Here is a 13,257-nt window from a genome sequence, read left to right as displayed (position 1 = left end):
GTGGAGCTTTGAAACTAAGAAGTGTATCATTCAACATTTCTTAATGCCGTTGTGGATTGAATTGAACCCTGAGAATAAATGCAACCAGGAATCTTAAACTGGGTATTGCTTTAAAAATGTATGTGTGAGCAGCGTTTTCCTCCTGGTTAGCAAGAAGGAGTAGTGGCCATTTTTAGGCCACTAAAGGTGGTGTTAAGAGTATTAACCTTAATTAATACCCTTATTAATTAAAGGTATTCCTTAATTTTTAATTAATTAATTAAAGGGTATTAACCACTTTTAACAAAAATAGTTTTTTAAAAAATAACGTGCAAATGCAAAAGAATGCTGACTGAAATCAACAATTCCCATTGCAGCATTAAGACATGGTTAAAATTGGGGATTTAATATCCTTTATTTAAATCAAATCACCTGAGATGTGAAATCATGAGGCAGCTAAGGCAAGTGGTTTGAAGCCTGGCAAATCTGGGTTGACAAGGTCAGAGACAGAGAGGGTAAGGAAGGGAGAAGATGAATTTGAAATTCCCAGCCTGCGTTTAGCAGGATTTTCACGCCGTGGGCAGCTCAGCTGAAGCCATTGCAAGGGTGCTGCTGTGCCGGCGGCCGCTGCAGACCCAGCACCACCACGGAGCGGGACTGAGCTGGGCGCGAAGCAGGGGAGCTGGTGCACGGGTGTCACCCCACGCATTGCCACGTTGAGCTCAAAGATGCAAAACTGCAGGGGTGGCTGCTCCTTCGGCTGGCTCCTTGCCCCAGCAGTAATGCCCAGTCCACGTGCAGGTGATGGCGTCACTGCTGTCCTTGCGTCTCTCCAGGTCGGGAAGCTCGAGGCTCTGTAGGCTCAGTTATCGCTGAGCACTAATGGGGCACTGCAGGAAAACTGCAGGTAGCACAGGGGACCAGCATCAGTCTGGCTCCATGGAAGTTTAATTTGGGGCTGTCTTGAAAAGTCACGGCCTTCATCTCTCATACACTCGCTCTGTTTTCTGGAGCACAGGTACTGGCTTCTAAAGCGAAGCAGTTAAATACCTGAGGTCTGCTGTCCTCACCACCCTCCCTGTGGGCCATGGAGATTGCTGGAGTCCGAGCGCAGCGTTTTCCTCCTCTAAGTCCTGGGTTGACTTGTCTTCTGAGCTCTAGTAAGGTGGGTTGAAGTTACCCACGGAGACCTGTAACGGCCTAGCAAGCTGGGGACACCTTTGGACAGCACAGGCGGCAGCAGCAACGCTTGTGTGGTCCCCTGGCTAGCATCAGTCCCTGCTTCTTTCAGAAAAACCTTTATGCTCACAGTTCTCCAGCGTGCCTGCCCAAATGCAGCCACTGCTGGCTTCAGTTCAGGTCTGCTCTTATATTAGCCATAGTAGCTGCTCTGAAAACAGCATAAAGACTCCAGCCTCTGCTTCTGACTAGGACATGGTTAATAATCTGTCAGTGGGGTTTCGCCTTTGTGGCAAACTCGGTTGCAGGCACAAAGGTCCTTCTGCCAGAGGACTCGCTGCAGGGACAAGCAGACATAAAGTGCCCAGCTTTCAGGCACCAGACTCCTCTTACAAGATGAAAGAATTAGCAATTTATCTCTTCATCTTTTTCAAGAGGAGGAGTTCCCTGGGCTCTTTTTACTCAGCATATCCTATACACTGTGGCTTCTCCAAAGAGACCCGGCAGATGCTCCACACTCTTCATTTTCAGTCGCTAGCGGGAGGGACTCCAGTCTCAGTGGCCCTATTTCTTTCAGTATGCAATTTGTTACTAATAACAAATTGCTGAAATACAACATGCTGCAGCCCCCGCCAAACCGAAGCTCTGCGCAGCTCGGTGCTCTTCCTGACCAGGCAAATAAGATGAAATAGCCGCTTTGGAGGGGCTGACCTCCCAGCAGAGCCACAGGAACCCTTGGAGCTCCATCAGCTCTGTCCTGAGCTCCTGAGAGTCTGCAGTGGTGTTGCTACACAGGGAGCGGTCTTCTACTCTCACCCCCACCCTCCAAGGAGGGCTGTCAGGAATGTATATCTCTCTTGAAAATCACGTTGTTGTGTTGTGGGTGGTTTTTAAGAGATCCTGGCAACTAGAAGCAAACCACAACAGAGACAAGAAGACTTTCCATGTTGAAGCTGTTTATTTATTTTCCATGTTGAAGCTATTTATTTATTTAGATAAATACATTTGCAACAGGTTTGAATTATTTCCTCTGACTGCAATTGCTGGTAGTATGGCATAACGATTAAAAAAGAACCAAAACTAGCAGAGGCACTTGTTGCATGCAGCTGAAATTACTACCAAGCCCAGCGACGCAGCCCCTGCTAAACCAGACCTTCCACCGGCCGTGAGCGCAGCTTTGCTGACGGGGCTCGTGGGGTCGGCATCGGGCGGGAGCTGCAATGATGCACCTCGGGTGGGCAAGTCCCCGCTCTGAACGCAAGGAGGATAAAATTTCTGCTTTCGGCATGATGTTTAGTATTGCTTTTGGTTAGAGTGGTGAGGTTATGTGATTGTAACCGGTGGGGGAAGGCAGAAATTAGAATGCATTTACATTATCTATAGAAAAACAATTGCATTGACCTTTACACCGACATGTGAAAAGGTTGGACATTAATATGTAGATGCTTATGGAGACCTTTTTTTGTCAACAGAAGGATGGACTTGACAGGCTATGCCAGGAAGATAAGTCCTTTTTATTAGAAAACAGAGCTACAGATAGGGATCTTTCTTTTAGGATCTTCCGGAAAATCCATAAAATGGTTTGTACAGCTGGACAAACAGAGAGAAAAGAAGTGGCAAACATTCTTGCAAAGCAAACTTGTTAATTTGCTTCCCCAGCATTCGTAACCCATTCGTAACAGGCTTTGCTCCTGCAAGGGCTGTGCATTGCTGTCCCTGCCCTGCCAAGGACAGAGCACACCACTGACCCTGGTCTCTGCCTAGGCAGGCAGCCTGCTCAGGGGCTTAAACTTAAGTACGTGCCTAAGTCCTTAGCTGAACATGGGCTTATCAGTGACGCATGACAAAGCCAAAGAGTTCTGCATGCAGATAAACACCGAGTGGAGTATTGGCATTGGGAGGAGTGATGACAAGCTCTGGTCTTGCTCCACATCAGCTGTGAATGCAGCCAGGTGACTGGCAAACTGAAAACATCTCTAGCCTGGAAATAGATTTATTTCGGGTTTTTGTTTATTCCGTATGTAGTCCCACTAGTATCAAGGTGGGATATGAGATTTGCTGACAAAAAAATGGGTTCCAAAATTTACTCCAGGGAATAGAAGCAATCTCCTTCGAGCTAGGGCATCCATTCCTATAGTACAGATAGATAGACACACTCATGAATAGGAGAGACCAATGCATTTGCTCAAAGTATGGTGAACATTAACACTCATGCTTGAGAAAGTCCTGTTACTGGTGATTAACTGGCTAGCAGAAACTGAGGCTAAATAACAGCCTGATGAGCAACCTGCAGTGGGTAATTGAAGCAGTGGAGGTCTCTTGGTAGAGAACAGCAGGATTGAAGCCAATCCTCAAATCTCCTGCCTCCTGAATGGGATCTCCTACAACAGAGATCAGCAAAAATTGTGCAGTGCAAAAGATCCATGCAAAAATCTCCAGGTGCCTCATAGCCTGCTGTTTTGGGAGCTGTGTAATCACAGTGCTGAGCACCTTACATCCAGACTGCCCTCAGAAATCAGTGGAATATGTAACAAAGCCAGGTGCCATTTGGCATGACTCAAAATACTACAGTCTTAATCAGAGGGTAAATGGAGGTCTGGACAAGTCCTCTGCCTGGGGAGAACTTGCCTCACTCTATACTGAGATTCAGACCTTCCCCATTAGTTTCACAAGGAAGAATTGTAAATCAATACCTTATTTCTGTATCCCTATCTAAGGCTGTCTGAATGCTTTCTGGTATTATGAGACAGACGAAACAATGTGAGACAAGTTAATATTGTTGTACCCATTTCACCGATGAGTATACTGAGGCACATAAAGAAGTGACTTGTGTGATCATCAGACAAATCTGTCAGAGCTGAGAATAGTAACCTACAAAGTCTACATCCTGATTCCTTGTCCCAACCTTTGGCTCCACCTTTCTCACCCACTGTGCATCGCCTTATGGCAAGAACCTAGAGGTCAGGTAGGAAGGTAAGGAAGAGGAGAAATAGTGAAACACCCTTCTTGCAGATTTGTGCTTTCAAGTCTTGTTGGCTCATGATGCTTGTTGTGGTTCTAGTACCTACTCCATGTTGCTTCAGCAGCTCCTTACAATCCCTTAAGCCAAACATGTCACTAAAAAAGGCAGCTGTGAGCAAAGCTTAGGATTTGGGGGATAGAAGACATCAGAATCCCTCAATCCCCACTCTTCAAAAGGTAAATAGTAAATTTCTAAAGCTTCCCCGTTCACTTATGCCTTCTTGCACAATGGCTGTCTAAATGAATTGAGAGACGGAAAGGTACAGCTATTCACCCTACAAATTTGTGGAAAAATTCTTCTTTTAAAGGTGCTGAATTTCTCCGAGGTAGAATGCATATTATTGTATGCTACTGTAACTGTTATGTCTGAGTGACAAAGCTAGGAGCAATGTTTCCTTGCTTATTGTCTTTGTCATTCTATTTGTGTGTCATCCCACTGAAGTGCACCTGAAACAAAAGATGGATGAAGTTGCATGTGGAACCACTCTTTGAAAAATCTCAGCAAGTTCTATGTAGTTGAAAACCACATCCAGCTCTGCTCCATGGACTTCTGGTGGCTACCAAGCTCATGATAAGTGGTCTGACACATCTGGCTAATCCATGGACCTGTGGCAGATGATGAAATGCCTAGTGTTTGCACGAGGAGGATAGAGCGAGGTGGTGCTACGGGGTCAACAGTAGTCCATGATGCCCTTGGGAACCATCGTCTGAGTGCTTCCGTATCCCGATGACTGGAAATATGACTGCAGTGTGGTAGGAAGTGTGTATGCAGAACCAAATGAGTCAAGAATAAATCTGCTCATATAACTACTTAACTAGCGGTGCTTTAGTGCTTCTATTTAGTGATGCTCTGGGACACAAAATTATAAAATCTGGGCCTTTTTCAAAACAGAAATATGATGACTGAGGAAGATACTTGAAGCTAGCTATTTCCAGGAAAGACAAAAAGTTTTTGTTGCTTTTCCAAATCCTGATGGTTACCCTGGATTTGTGGGAGACATTGAGGGGAGGGCAGACTGTGCTAGACCAAGAGTTACATTAGGAAAAGTCTGGAGAGTCTTGTGCTACTTGAGTTGCAATGATAACTGTTTTCAGTGGAATAAGGGTTGCTGCATAGTATTAAACTGTGCTGCCAGAATGGCTTGCTGATATCCTGATCTGTTGAGCAAGAATCATTTACACTATGTGCTCTTAGAGATATTGCTGTTGCCCTGCGGATCTGAAAATGGCTGTTTGTGTGTTAGCCTTCCCGGGGGGAAAAGGCCTCCTGGATGGCAGCATTTTATGGCTCAGTTTAGTGAAGTCCTTTCAGTCATCTAGATGCTGCTCCTCCCATGTAGATGTAGGGATGGCACTGTAAGGGTCCATGATGACTTTTGCACAGCGAATAATCATCACAATCAAGAAGAGGCAGAGGAAGACGAAACATGCTAACGTCAGTCCCTTGTCCACATCAACGTACACAGGCTCTGGGGTTGGTCCCTCCATTGCTTATGCCGCTCTTCATCTGGGTTTATATTTACTCCTAACATCATCAACCACCTGCAAAACAAACACAGGGTCAGGCACAAGTGACTGCTGCTCCTGAGAAACTCGGGGGTAGAACTGGAAACAGAAAATTGGTGATGTATTCTTGTAGGGAAATAAACCCGCTGGAAATGTCATAGCTCAGATAACTGTGAGAGCTGTGAACAGGCGAAACCTCATCTCCACCTTAATTTAGCCCATGAATGCTTCTTGCTAAAATATTAGACAATAAAAAGAGATGTTAACAAAGAAAAGAGAAGCAGTGGTGAATGAACACTATTCGCTTGAAATATCATCTCTTAAGAGGTACAGACACTGTTCTTGTCTCAGCATTTCTCAATCATAAAAATATTTCCTCTCCTCTGCTAGTGTGAAAGAGCAGACAAATGGCAGAGCAGACTGTTTCTATCCCAATTCTCCTCTCTGTCCAAACATTCCCTATCTCTCACTGGCACAAAGCAAAGTGAAAATTATGCGTACTTATTTTCCATAACATTTAATCTCTGGTACTCATAGGTTCTCCAGGCAATAGAAGATTTTTAGGAGAAATATAATTTTTATGTGGATGTTTTATTACCCAGAGAGGTACAGGTGATTATGTGATTAACACAAGGACTATCTTATTTGATGCAGATGTCTGCATAGCTGAAGGTATCTTCTGACCTCATCATCTGAATCCATAACCAAAATGGCTTCAGCAGAGATGGACTCCCTTCTGCCTCTGCAAGTTTGCCTCTGGATAGTTCATTAGCTGCTGTCGCCAATTGCTTTGTGTGATGGTGCTGAAGGAGAGGAACTGACCCGACTCATGGAACTGAATCACTGCCCAGGGATGGGGGAAACTTCCTGACATCCACCTTTGGTCAAGGTAAGAGGCAGAAGTGTTGAGGGTTACTACTGTAAAAGAGCAGGAATACAGAATGCCTCTTTAAAACAAACAACAACAAAGTCGTTCACATCAAATGCAATAACCAACCTGAGACCTGATCCCTGCTTCATTCGGAGAAGAGAGATGGGGAAGAGAAGGTATTGAACCATAGGGAGAATTGGGGGAAACTTGGGTATCAAATTGTCTGGTTGCTCTCTATAACTACACCAATGCAGTGAGGAAATCCCAGGTACAGATTTTATTTTTTAATTTATTTTTACACAGCCAAGTTTGCCTGGTTACATTTCCAGTGAGGAGGTGCTGCTGGCAGGGCTATATCTCCGCAGCGGTTCTCGGCTGGCTGGAGCACGCTGTTCTCGCAGCACTGTGCCGCGCCAGCTGTGAGTGGGTGTCCCCGTGACGCCGGAACTCTTGTGCCCTGAGAATTCTTCTCAGGGTGAACTGAGGACCTTTAATTTTGAAAGTTCGCAGGTCCTTCTTGGTCTCATAATTTACTCCTTTTCAAGTTGTTTTCCCATCTCACCACCTCCTAGATCCTACAAGGCAAGTATAAATCAGCTGGGCCCTCTAGTCTATTTTAAGCACAAGGACGGCAGATTTTTTTTAATTTCCTGAAAGCACAGAAATTGCTGTGACAGCCCTTCCTGAAGCGGGGAGACGAAAGCAAAGCTGATGACACAAAGTGAATGAAACTGAGCAGCATTGCACGTATTTACCAGTCACGTGCCCAGGATGGACCAGCACGTTTGGGCTCATGAAGAAACCACTGAGGAGTGGGGTCAGACTTGTAATGCTCTCCTGGCCTGATCAGAGGCCTCGTATTCCCAGAAGACTCTATTACAACTAGCCAAGAGATCTTACATTACAGTTTATAACTTCATTTGGTGAAAAAGAGTCAAGACTTTGTCAGCAAGGCAGAGTATTAAGTGTGGGTATTTTTTTTTTTTTTTGTGGAGCAGAAGGAAAAAAATATTATCAACACTACTAATGTAGCCCAGTCCTTCCTCAAGTACCCTTGTGAAGGTCCAACAAGGATGGATTTGGTTTCTCTCTCCTGGCATTCTGGCTATTGTACCATGTGGTGTTATTCCACACTAAGTTACCTCCTGCAGAGTATCAGAACTACCTGGTAATTTCCATCAGTACTGCTCTTTGATGAAAAACTGCATTTTCAATCAAATGTACTTTCTTCTAAAAGGTGAATCATTTACTCAGAAAATGGTCTGAGCTTTCAAGTAGAGATTCATCCCTTGGAGATTTTGCTCTTCAAAATGGCATCACACAATCTCAGGGGAGTTGTGGTTCAAGTGCCGCATCCTTCTGCTTGCCTCTGCCCACAGGACTGTGCCTGGGTGATGCTTCCTATGAAACACCTGAGCTGCCATGCAGCCCCTTCTGCTCCTGGAAGGGAAAAGGACGTTATGGAAAGGATATGCCAGGCAGAAAGCTTTACCCAGAGAGCAGAGTGAAAGCGTATGGCGTCGGAGCTGTAGTTCACACAGGACATTAGGGACAGCTAATGGTTTCAGGTTTAAGTTGATATGTTGTGCCAAAAAGTCAGCATTTTCAGTGGGGGATATAAATAGTTTTTTCCAAAAAGCTGTATTCTTGAGGTTGTACAAATGATGTCTTCCTTCCTTCTGCTGCTCTTGTAAACTTGGAAAGTTTCTATGCTGTGACTGCTATTCTGCATTGAGTCATTAGTGATGGAGAACTTATTTCTTGGGGCTGGCCAGAAGGGCCTGGCTTTCCAAGTTGCTCTCCTAGCTCACAGCTTGACTGCTCACCTGAATCTGTCCGTGCGTCAGCATTCTCAGAGGCGGGGAAACCTCCTCTGTGGATCCAGCTTGTCAGAGCCACACCGACATAATGCTCGTGCTCATCCGAGTCACGTGGTGGATTAGGTGTCAGAAGACATTTGGTGGTGTTCCGTGCTGTTAGTTATTGTAACTGCATTTCAGCGGGCTTGGCAGCATAGAGACAGTTATTGGCGCTGAACAGATCTATGTGCTGGAACAGGGTTGTGCCTGAGGCAGTTGTCTCCAGAATAATTTGTTACTGCTGGAACAGACCGCTGTTCTAGATCAGGCATCTGGGGACCAGCAAGAGATGGTCCCCAGATGTGAAAGGAGTTATCTGCATATGTTCGCCAGGGCTGGTTCCTCCTGGAGAGAGTCAGCTCCCTGGTCTTACCATGGATGTGCTGTTTGATTCTTATTTCCTAAAAACTCTTTAGCACTGCTGCAGATCGGGATCTGCCTGCGGATACACCAGTGCCCAGGGAGGGAACAAGCTGGTCCCCACATGTATATCCAACATGCCTTGTGTCTCCCAGCACAGACAGCTGGGGCTGCTGCATGGCAATGATGTGCTCACACACACGAGCAAGGGTACAGCAGCTACAGGCTGCTCCCCTCTGTCTGCCAGGTACTTGTGGTCTTCCATCTCTTAACAGCCGAACAACTTGTTCTGCTTATTTTCCAATTCCTTGGACAGTGCCTCAACCTCCCCTTTTCTTAGACTGGATATTAGGAAATTTTTCTTCACCGAGAGGGTTATCAAGCATTGGAACAGACTGCCCAGGGAAGTGGTTGAGTCGCCATCCCTGGAGGTATTTAAGGGACGTTTGGATGAGGTACTTAGAGACATGGTGTAGTGGTGGTTTTTGGCAGTGTTAGGTTTATGGTTGGACTCGATGATCTTAAAGGTCTTTTCCAACCTATATGATTCTGTGATTCTGTGATTTCCTTGGTGCCCAGCGGTGCAGCCAGGCTTGGAGGGGGGTATGGAAGTGTCTTACAGGTTGAAGCAGAGTTGGGCCCATGCTGGAGGAGACCCTGCTTGCACATCCTACCATCCGTCTCAGCCACGGAGGGATGTGCTGTGTACGTTAGCAGAATGGTTTTGCAGATCCCAGTCTGGCTTGCGAAATCCATCAGTGTGACTGAAACTAATTCTCGCTCCGGCTACAGACTGGTTGGCTGGATGCTTTGCTCTTATTTATCAGCACAGCTGATGTTGACAGCATATGTGTGTGTAGGAATAAAACAAAAAGATTAGCAGAAACAATTATAAAGGTTTATACTTGAATGATCAAGTTTCCTCTGAATAGCTGAATTGTAGAAAATTACTTTTTTCCCAGCTTGTCAGCACTGAGCGGTAGAATTGTATTTTTTAAAATTTCTTCAGATTTGTTGAAAACATAATTTGGTTTAAACAAAGCCAACAGATGAAGAAGGGCAATCCCTGGTTCAAGCTATTAGGCAGTTTAGCAGTCCTGGGTGTATGCTCCTCTAAATCCCCGGGTGTTTCAATACAATCCCCTCTAACTCCTCCGCGAACAGAGGCGTGCCACAGGCAGCCCCATCATCCCAGGGATGGAGCTGTGCTGGCTTGCGGTGGGCAGTGTAATTCAGTGCCAAAAGTGACTTCGTGCACTTGGCTCCTTGTGGATCGCAGAGGGCCAGGACCAGGCAGCAGCTGTATCTCTTCAGAGGGGTCGGCATCAGAGTTTTGAAGTCCTGGTCTTCCTGGCTTGTTCTTGTCTGACCGTTCCTGCAGCCTGGCAGTCGTGTGCAACGACAGTCAGGGACCATGGCCTGGGGATCAAGAACTTGGGTACCTCAATGAAGAATCTGTCCTGAGCATTTGGTCTTTGCTCTGCTCTTTGTTTTGTGTTTCCCAGTGCTCTTTTCATGAGGGATTGCCATAGAAGAGAGGATATAGTAATTTTTTATGACCTTATGTACACAAGCAGACAGAGATATGTTGGCATCCTCTTTAGTATACCAGCTCTGTTACAGATTCTATGTAATGCTTATGCTCATCGGTGTGGCTGAATTTTGCAATCATTCTTACCTATGCAAGTTACTTTAAAAGACATGGGGTTTTTCTTCCAAACCTGACAATCTTGGCACTGTCACTTTAAATATAAGGCAACAATGTACCACATACATTGCAGAGAGCTGCTCTAAACCATACCAGTTCCTATGCTGGTTAATCATGTTTCCAGTCATTTCAACCCATAGGATATATTTCAAAACATTATTTTTTTTCTTCTGTAATTCTTTCCCAAAACAATAGATGTGCAGGGAAGGGAGGGATGGGAAACTATGCGGTTTCATATATGCAAGCAGATCCCTACCTTCCAGACCCGGGTAGGAAGCCTGTCACATCCCGGCATAGCAGCATTGTGGAGTTAAAATCCTGACTGTAGTCATATTTTAAAAGTTTTGTTAGTCAGCGTGGCTTTAATGGCGTTCAGGCTCCACTCAGGTTCATGTCCACCCAGACCTGGAAGCAGTTCTCCTCACTGGGGTGTTCTGGAAAAAAAAAAAAAAAAAGAAAAAAAATTCACCATTGCTCATCACACAGGATGTGGGCGTTACAAATTCGTTAAGCTGTTGGGAATCGCTCCAGTGACAGCCTGAGGCAATTGGATACAGTAATATGCAAGATGGATTTATTTGTCAGACATTCCCTAGAAGAACATTTATGATACAAAGAGCAACGTTTGAGCCCAAAGTCATCATATCCTTACTTCTTCTTAAACAAGTAAAAAACCCTTTTTAAATTTATAGTGAAAAATCAACCAGGTCTGAATTGATACTGCTCAGGAGTCTGCACCTTCAGTTAGTTTTTGGATTTTTAATCTTTTTTTTTTTTTACAAAAATGGCCAGAATTGAAGTGAAACATTTCAGTTGCTTAAACAAAACTGTTTGTTTGATCTGAACTGATATACCAGGATTTAAACTATTAATTATTTGAATTTTTTTCAGTCTGATTTGGGATGATAATCTTTTTTACATGCACACAAAATAATTTCAACCAGACAAACCCTTAAAACTTGCTGGATGACAAACTCGTTTCCCCACTCAACTTTGCTAACTCTCTGAAGTTTCTTCTGGTGCAGCGTCCAGAACACATTTGTACAGAGCTCCTCAAGCCCTGCCCCACCACCACGGTCAGCCAAAGGGTAACAAAACTTGTATGTCTTCTTGGGGAACTCAGTGCCTGATGACCTTTCACGCTTACAGCCCTAATTAGGCCGGAGAGTGAGGGGCTGGACCTGGCACTCAAACATGTGTGACACCGGTAACTGCAGTGGACAGCCCCGACTCCTGCTCGGCAGCACCACTTGCCAACTCATAGGAAGATTGCTTAAAACCTTACTTTTATTCATTGCTGTATGGGCATCGGGACTTTGCCATGGACCATATCTACCATGCTAAGGTCTCTGTGAGCATGGACCAAAATGACAGCAACTTTTCCAGGGAACTTACAGTCTAAGTGTGGAGAAAAGACAATATTGGGCTTGGAGAGCACATGGTGAGACAGGTAATGGCTGGGGAGCCTACGCTGATGACCCAACCCCTTAAGTACCAGCGGGACAGTGAAGTTTACTTTGCAGACAACCTCTGCAGGGTTCCTCTCCCATCTTTGAAGGGGATTTGGGTGCTGACCAAGTGACAGATGCTGGAACAAGGGCCAAAGGGAAGTGTGGGTTGGGTTGGCCTTTTGGTAATGGAGATAGATGGTGGGAAGAGCTGGGGAGAGGCTGTTGAGGCCCTTGAAAGGGGAGGTGGCACACATGTGTCTGGGGGAAGCTCTGAAGGGGCTGATGTCTGCAGTACTATTCGGAGCAGTAGTAGGGTGAGACATTTGTCAAAGCCGGAGGAGAGGAGATCGTACTAAATAAAGCTGTGAGATGGTAAGAGCCTGCTTGATTGTTTTCAGGATGCCTGCAAGGATGGTTACTCTGAGATGTCGGTATGCAAAGGAGTTTTAAGACGTAGGATGTGAAGGCTGGAGAGAAGAACAAGCCAAAGATGACACCAAATCCCAGGTGAGGGGACTCAGCAGGACAGGGTGTTGCTCAGGCAAGGGGGTAGAGGTGAATGGCCAGGAAAGAAGGTGAAGTGCTGCTTCAGGAATGTATTTTGTATGTGTGTAAGATGAACTTGCCTTCAATGTGAAGTTCAAATCTATAAAAGAGGAGTCTGGACACTTAATCATACTCTAATATTCTTAACAATCTAGTTTTGATTAAAAACTCACTGCCTCTCAGCACAGAGTCAAATGCTGTAGATAGATATAGACAGATGAGCTTCTTTCTATATCCAGAGAGCAATAATATGACCGCTACCTTCATTTAAAAATAAATTGTCCTTTTATACTTACAGTTCTTTCAGCAGAAAATCAATGCTTTATTTCAGTAACTCTGACTTCCTATGAGCGTGATTTCTCCTATGTACCTGTAGCACACAGGCAGGTTTAATCTTGTTCTTAACTCACTGTTTGGCTTTTTGGTTTGGTTTTTTTTTGCTTTCTTTACACATTGACTTCAAATCTTTACACTCAGCTTAGTTTATGCACACTCATTTATTCAATCTAGCCCACTCAGTTATGGTCAAAAGACAAATACTCTTCCCTCAACACACTTGCTTTTAGCCAGTTATAAATTACTGGATGTCAATATTCTCTCTGAAGACTAAAGACATCATTTATGGGTGCCCAAAAAGTTGAAAACAAATAAACACATAAATCAACCTGGGGAAAATGTTAAAAATTGCTGTTGCACAAATGTTTCCTTCTTACATAACCCCACTGCAAGAATAACATTAATCTCTATTGAGAAAAAGATGCAACATACACTTAAAAT

The 13,257-nt window shown here is 44.7% G+C and overlaps 1 protein-coding gene across 1 annotated transcript; it reads right to left on the bottom strand.

Moving 5' to 3' along the window:
* Nucleotides 1-5,283: 5,283 nt before the first annotated feature.
* On the bottom strand, nucleotides 5,284-10,865 carry CTXND1 (cortexin domain containing 1). Its single transcript, XM_075504199.1, has 2 exons — nucleotides 10,740-10,865; nucleotides 5,284-5,721 (listed from the first exon to the last, which is right to left on the bottom strand). The coding sequence occupies exon 2, from the start codon at nucleotides 5,665-5,667 to the stop codon at nucleotides 5,488-5,490; it is 180 nt and encodes a 59-aa protein (XP_075360314.1). The 5' UTR covers nucleotides 5,668-5,721; nucleotides 10,740-10,865; the 3' UTR covers nucleotides 5,284-5,487.
* Nucleotides 10,866-13,257: the final 2,392 nt, after the last annotated feature.

The sequence above is a fragment of the Mycteria americana genome, chromosome 6 (assembly GCF_035582795.1).
Source record: "Mycteria americana isolate JAX WOST 10 ecotype Jacksonville Zoo and Gardens chromosome 6, USCA_MyAme_1.0, whole genome shotgun sequence".
NCBI lineage: Eukaryota > Metazoa > Chordata > Aves > Ciconiiformes > Ciconiidae > Mycteria > Mycteria americana.
This window is presented reverse-complemented; position numbering and strand designations above follow the sequence as displayed.